The 7,270-nt window shown below is 39.2% G+C and overlaps 1 protein-coding gene across 5 annotated transcripts; it reads left to right on the forward strand.

Annotated features, from left to right (window-relative positions):
• The first annotated feature begins 1,432 nt into the window (after nt 1–1,432).
• On the forward strand, nt 1,433–7,064 carry LOC310872018 (Rieske domain-containing protein-like). 5 transcript variants are annotated; one of them, XR_014570332.1, is made up of 6 exons: nt 1,433–1,571; nt 3,655–3,735; nt 3,844–4,071; nt 4,995–5,029; nt 5,552–5,987; nt 6,198–7,064. XR_014570332.1 is itself a non-coding variant. In XM_083783684.1 (5 exons), exons 3-5 carry the CDS (start codon nt 3,861–3,863, stop codon nt 5,852–5,854), a joined length of 549 nt encoding a protein of 182 aa, XP_083639810.1. In that variant the 5' UTR covers nt 1,433–1,571; nt 3,655–3,735; nt 3,844–3,860; the 3' UTR covers nt 5,855–7,064. The 5 variants fall into 5 exon arrangements, 4 of the variants coding, with proteins under 4 accessions (XP_083639810.1, XP_083639813.1, XP_083639811.1 ...); XM_083783684.1 differs by having other exon boundaries at nt 5,552–7,064; XM_083783687.1 differs by having other exon boundaries at nt 5,555–7,064.
• The last annotated feature ends 206 nt before the right edge of the window (nt 7,065–7,270 follow it).

Consider the following 7,270-nt stretch of genomic DNA (forward strand, 5'->3'; position numbering starts at 1 on the left):
GATCCATCATCATGAGTTAAATAAACACTGCAGAATAGGGGAGGGGGGACTGCTAATGTTGAAAATGCAAAGTAAGACTTTTGGGGACAAAATATGCAATTACTGGGGGCGGGAGAAAAAAGTAATAAGTAAAGTAATAAGTAACTAGTTACTTTTCTCAGGGAGTAATAAGTAGTGTAACTTTATTACTTTTTTTAAAAGTAATAAGTAATAAGTAGTATATTAGTGTTAAAGTAATATTTTGCCAACACTGCTTATCACACATGGCCTACTGTAAGTGTGTATTCATCTAGGCACGAATAGGCTACATTTACAACAATGACAATAACAAATTTACTCTCAACATTAATTCCCAAATGACTTTTAAAAAATCTATAATATAATTACGGAATTTAAACTGTAATAGTTTAGTCTCAAGAGACGACTTACCCATTTAATCTCATCAATTCTTAGTCGTATAAGAACCAGGGAATTTAAGACTCCTGGCAGGTTAGTGAGGCTACAACGCCGTAAAACAAGAACAAGAACAAAATGCATTAAAGTTTCATAAAGTTGTGGTCTTCTTCAGCAGTAGGCTAGTGTTTCCGTACACAGAAAACATCTCCATAACGACGAAAACGGGTTTGAGTGGACGCAGTCTTTCCCGCTGTGTACAAAGACCAATGAGCGACATGAGGCAGAAGCTATGAAGATGCGCTCGATATCTTTCCTTCAACGCGCCGGGGCTCCTAAAGGCGGTTGTTCTGTCACTTAAGTGATACAATAACCAGCCAGGTTACCACAGGTAAATGACGGATTATTAGACTTGATAAAGAACGTCAATTGACAGCTGATATATTTCCTAACCTCAGCAGCACTGGAGACTAATCCCAGAGCGCCTTATGCCAGAGTTATAGAGGTCACTAAGACATTAAGTCTTACTCTTAAGTAGGTGAGATGGCCCCATCAAGAAATCCATTGCCTTGGGTGAGAAATGAAACACTGATTTTACAGACGAATGATTATTTTAGGATGCTGCATGCCGTGTCATGATTATTGGAATAGGAAAAAAGATAGGCTATAGGCTAAATGGAAAATTGTAATACAAATGTAACAACAACAACAATAATAATAATAACAATAGCCTAATAATAATAATAATAAAGTTAAAGCTATTCACGAACGGTGTTTATTCAGGGAGCTCCCAATCTCTACAATAATAAGCTTTTTGGCAGCTGTCTGTAACATTTTAATTAAACTATACAACTACTAAAGTACTATGAAAGTCCAGGGTGAAAGATGGCTTCAAAAATAACATTATTTAACGATTTAAGCCATTTGGCCCTCAATCTCAAATCTCAATAAAACATATAAGCCTGACTATAAGAATGTGTTCATCGACAATTTGACAGGCTACGGAACATGTTTCATTGGGGATCTATTGAATGTAACACACAACACTGACACTTCCGTATTTATTATTTAACCAACGATTAGAACGATCGATACACTAGTCTAAATTGGATAGAAATTGCATTATTTTCACGGGATGGAACCAGTCTACGCGAGAGCCTAATGCATTGTCTATAACAGTTAAGTATAACATTGTGAAAATACGTTTAAATAAGAATGTTATATTTTCCTAAACTTTTAGCTCAGTTTGGAACCTCTATCTACGCTGCTACGCGTTAGCTCCAGCATAGCCATGGTTCCATTGACACTCGTACTTCATCATGAGTCATGACAGTCATGTTGCTCCAGCATAGCTCTGGACTCTGGTATATCAAGAGCTATACTCCAGCATAGATATTGAGGTTCCAAACGGAGCTACAAACCTTTAAGATGCTTCTTCGAAATGTACTAGTGCACTATAGTATTGTGCCTTTACATGTCCAACTCCAACATGTATTAACCCATGTCTCAAAAGCTATTGGAATAAGATAATTGGGTTTTAGTATTTTATGATAATGAAGCAATGGGAATCCCATCCCAGTTCCCCCGTCTATTGTTTTCCGTCTCTAAATGTTTTGATGAATTGAACAAGGTGGACCCTCTTGTAAACAAGTGTAATTCTTTATTGGGTCGTCCTCACAGTTAAGTCTTTGTATTGACTCTGAGTTGTGCTTGAATTGTACTGTAATTCTGCAAACTGTTATACATATTTCAATCAATCAATTCCCATCCTGCCATGATTCTTATCGAGAGCAGCTGTTGGTAGTATAGGGGAGAAAAGTTAGAAAAGTGTGCTCTTCGGAGCACAGGTCTCCGCCAGGCCGGGTTGCATACCCAGGGCCCGCAAACGTTGATTGGGGAGGGAGGGGAAGCCTGCTCCCCATCCCCTTCCATATTTCTCAGAGATATAGCTCAGGGGTGATTTCACCCAACACCGATCAGCACCCACTTCGAAATCGAATGGGATCTGAAAAATGTAACACACAATGGCCCGAGAGATAATGTGTATCGAATCCGATACCGATTTGTGTGAGGTTTGGCCAAAACTTATAGGAGTAGAAGTGTGATCTGAAGAAAACACACTATGGTAGAAAACAGCTTTGATCTTGTCGACTAAAACTGACGAAAAATGTTCGACTACATTTTTTCACTGACAAACTAAAAACTAAGCTACGATGACTAAAACTATGACTATTTAGTCAACAAGTAAAAACTAAACAAAATGACAGGGAGGGACTAGTGGAGAAGAGATCCAGTAGAACTGGTTGCGCTTGGGTGTTGCGCTCTGAAATAGATCTATAAGCTCACAACACACCGCGATGTGGCACATTGTGACCTTAATTGTAGTTCAGCTCCATATATGGGAGGATTCACACTATGGTCCCGGGTGCACATTCGGGACCACTTGGCAGATGTTGTGTACCGTTCCCGGGAGAGGAACACACCCAACAGAACACATGAAAGTAGTCTCAGGACCGATTGAAGTGTACTCGGATATGGATCGCTGCAATGTGAAAGCATTGAATACAGTTGAATGAAGTGTACTCGGGTGTGGGAGAATCAAGGCCAATGTGAATCATGGCCAGCTGGGACCAGAGAACCGTATCTGGGAACAGTTTGAATCGATCGGACTCAGTGTGAAACCTCCCTAAGGGTTTGAGGTCAGATGTAGAGTTGCTGGCCGGTTCCATATATGCAGATCTAGGTGATGATCCAGTCTTCGCCATGTATGGCTAATGGCTATCCAGGGTTTGATGAGGTCAGTGTTGTGATCTACCAATATGGAGAGGGACATATATAGAGCGTGTCACAAGGTTTGATGGACCGACGGCCATATATGGTGGTGTGACGTGTCACGAGGCGTAATGGTCTAACAACCATATATGGAGGCGCGTGATGTCACAAGGCGTAATGGACTGACAACAATATAAGGAGGTATGACCTGACTGACAGACGGGACAGGTTAAAACATTAACTATGTTTAGCTTTGGCAATGTAAATGTAAGTTTTTTAATGCCAATAAAGCTCCTTTGAATTGAAAATGTATTGATTGTACAACCTCCCCTACTGTTCAAGAGTTATAGGCCAAAACGCGAAGGTCACATGAAAATGGCTTTAGCAAAAATTGGTCACTGGCCGATTTGGCCTACTGGGAGTGTGGGTGCAAATTTTTGTCTGAGCATTATTAGTGCTACAACCATACTTATCACCTGTCCCCTGTAGGCCTTCGGAGGCCGTTCTCCAAGTTGGACCAGAGATGAGGGGAAACTGAGTTGGACATTTGAGGATGATACACACAAGAAGGTTATTGAATTAGTTTAATATTCTATGTCTGCAGAGGACAAAAACATGATGAGAACCATCCTATTTTGTTTATCTTAATCCTAAATTTACTTTAAACTATCGCCCCAGGAATCCTGTTTTAGGAAATGCTCAACATGTCTTCTGAGGAGAAGATTTCCCAGACGTCTTCTTTCTCTTCTTCCCCATCCTGCTCCCTTACCTCTACCTCCTACCTCATAGGAAAGAGAGAAGACATAGTCCAAGCAAGGCGTGTGACTAAACTAGTGAACGGATGCAGAGACATTCTGGTTCTGTACCACCAGGGGGAACTACATGCTATGGACATGCGTTGCTACCGTAAGTCGCTGAACTTGTGCAAACATGCATTGGCAATTTATGCATGAATATAGTGGAAATTAGCTTGTTGCATAGGTAAATGACAATAGTTTACTTTAGTTGGTTGACACCTCATTATTATTACAGGTTTGCAAATATTGTTTAAGTTATATTCTGAGTTGTTTTTGGTTTGTTAATTAATATGGGTCTCTCCAGCCACGGAGAGACATGGTGAGCAGTAATTATCTACCAGAAAATAGAGCATAATCCTTAACACTAGTACGTTTTAACCAAATAATATCACTTAATACAGCATCACTTTACATCTTTAAAGACAGAGTGATTTTGCTGTTAAACTAAAACAAGGTAGAACACAACATTTAAAACAGACTACTACTGAAACTATAACTTATGGTTATAAAGGCACATAGAGAAGTGCTGTAATGTATGTGTCATAATGCATTATAACCAATGTGTTTATTAAATGGAATGTCTTATAAACATCAATATGCTATAGCATATTATACAAAGCAGTGTCAATTTACTTAAAGGTCACAAAGTCATGCTATAGGGTATTATAAAATGATACAACTGCTAATAACCATTAAAGAATGTGGTCACTTTACTTAAAAGGTCTCAAAGTCCTACAATAGCATATTATTGATGCTTATAAGACATAATTCCATTTAATACACATTGGTTATAATGCATTATGACACAGACACTACAGCACTACCTAAGTTATGTGCTGTTCCACTGAGCATAATGCATTATGACCAGCACTCATGTTATAAACGTGGTTATAAGTTGTTGCACATTATTACAAACATTTATAACGAGTGTTATAATACTGTATAAGCATATTATAATGCATTATAAATGTGCTATAATGCATTATAAAGACGACCTTAATATAAAGTGTTACCTTTATGTTTTATTGACAGATGCTGGTGGACCATTACAGCAAGGAGACATTGAGGTGAGCCAGATATATATTAAGCACGTGCCAACTGCCAAATCGGTCGGATAGGATAGGCGGTTGTCCAGAACCACCGATCCAAACGATACACCCATACAGGCATAATGGAGATCCGGTTGTCTGGACTGGAACCACCGATTCGACCGCTATGCTGTACAATGGACCGCAATGGAAACATGCACCAAGTGGGAAGCAACATTGTGTGCTTATAGATCGGTTATTTAAGCCATTTTTGTACACTAAAGTATAATACAGGGTTAAGTTGTTCATAATGATCTATTATAACCTTTTCATGTTTGATTCTTTGATATAAAAAATATAATTAAATAAATATAAATAAACTGCTTCTCAGTTAATAGATTACCGGTAACCTGAATGAGCAAGATTTAGAGGTTGATATATTGCCCACAATATCATTTATTTGGAAGATTATCAATAATGCTGTATATTAGTAGTAAATGTAAAAAATAATGTGTCTATCTTCTGCCTTTTTGTATTATCTCTTACGGGTGTTCTGCTCAGGAGTTTGATGGCCGGATGTGCATTGTGTGTCCCTGGCACAAGTACAAGATCACATTGGTGGAAGGAGAAGGACTGTACCAAGCCGTGGATGATCCAACAGCCAAACCTCTGAGAACATACTGGCGTTCAAAAGGCATTAAACAGAGGATTCACAAGGTTTCAGAGGTCAATGGGAATGTATATGTAACACTAAATGACTCCAGTGAGGTCATTGAGTCAGACACCTACCAGACTGACAGATATTTCCTGAAGTCCAGGTTGTCCAGCCAAAACCCAGGCCAAAGAAATAGACAATCCCTCTAAGATTTCTGTGGTTATGTTCTTCTTCACCAGGCAGAGGGGCAAAGTGTGTGTACTGTGTAGCAGTGTTGATTTCGACAGCAGATTTTGATTTTTAACAAACTTTTGAAGTTTGTTTAGTTTTATTTACATTTTAGTCACCTGGAATCTTTTAGTGTTAATCTAGTTTTAGTTGGCCCAGGCCGTAGCGTAACGGTCTGGGCACCGGACTGGTGATCCAGTCGCGGTGTGCCGCGGGTTCGACTCCCGGACCCGACACGGCCTTTACCGCATGTCATCCCCCCATCTCTCTCCCGTTTCCTGTCAGCCTACTTTCTATCCCTTAAAAAATCAATAAAGGCGTAAGCCACAATTTTTTTTTATCTTTAATCTAGTTTTAGTTGACTAAACATCACAAGATTTTAGTCGACTAAAATGTATTTTGGCAGGCCTTGATGCTGATGGCTGATTTTACACTTGCTGAAAATAGCCGATCTACAAGCTTGCAAGCTGTGTCAACCAAATGTGGTTTTAGTGAAAGGCAATTAAAGGCTAGATGGTAAGGAAGCAACGGGTCAATATACTGTATTTAGTCTTAGTTTTAGTCATCATTGATTGCTTAGTTTTCATTTAGTTTTCTGCAAGGAAAAAGGTAGTCGACAAACATTATTTGTCATGGTATTAGTCGACGAAATCAACACTGCTGCATAGCTAATGATCCGTGTCATGTGACAATGAGCATCAAAACAGCGTTTTGATATTCTATACCGTTTGCCTGTAATTTTTTTCAAAAATGAACACAACAGTCAATCAACCCCAAATTGGAATTGAATGTTGAGGCTTGAGGGGCCTCTGTAGAGCGCCCTTCCAAAAGCATCAAAGGCACCAGTACCACAAATGTGAAAAGCTGAACCATATGTCATGCAAAAGCTATTTCCCCTCCCAGCTTCATCATATACTGCCGGCTGCAAACTACCATGAACCAACCCACACAACTCTGGGTAGGCCACCCAGCCTGGAGTAAACCCAAGTTCAGAGGAGCACCCTCTTCTGGTTGCAACTGAAAGCAGTTTATCTTGGGGATCTTGGGATGGCTTTCAAGTCCCATGTGAACGCTAACCGGACAAAATGCAACAATGTGGTCCCTGATCCGGACCTTTTAAGTGAACATTGGGTGTAAAAGGCCCCTTAATGCCTTACTGTACCATGTGTTTACATTTGTAATAAAGTATTAATCAACCAAACAAGTTCCTCAGAATAATGATGACTTTCAAAGTATGTGAAATGTCTACTGATGCACAATTGTTGAACAAATCAATTTGATTTACCATGTATTATTTATATACATACCGGTAGATTTATAGAACCTGATTTAACGGAATGTGAACAAAAAAAAGAAAAGTGAATGATAAAAACGTCTAAGGAATGTTATAATTGTGG

The sequence above is a fragment of the Protomyctophum parallelum genome, assembly GCF_964188405.1.
Source record: "Protomyctophum parallelum genome assembly, chromosome: 15".
Classification (NCBI taxonomy): domain Eukaryota; kingdom Metazoa; phylum Chordata; class Actinopteri; order Myctophiformes; family Myctophidae; genus Protomyctophum; species Protomyctophum parallelum.

Excerpts from the sequence above, each read along its gene's own strand:
- LOC310872018 (XM_083783684.1), top strand. The coding sequence starts at position 3,861 with ATGCTCAACATGTCTTCTGAGGAGAAGATTTCCCAGACGTCTTCTTTC. Across the intron at positions 4,072-4,994 it reads TATGGACATGCGTTGCTACC|ATGCTGGTGGACCATTACAG; the intron begins GTAAGTCGCTGA and ends TTTTATTGACAG. Across the intron at positions 5,030-5,551 it reads TACAGCAAGGAGACATTGAG|GAGTTTGATGGCCGGATGTG; the intron begins GTGAGCCAGATA and ends TGTTCTGCTCAG.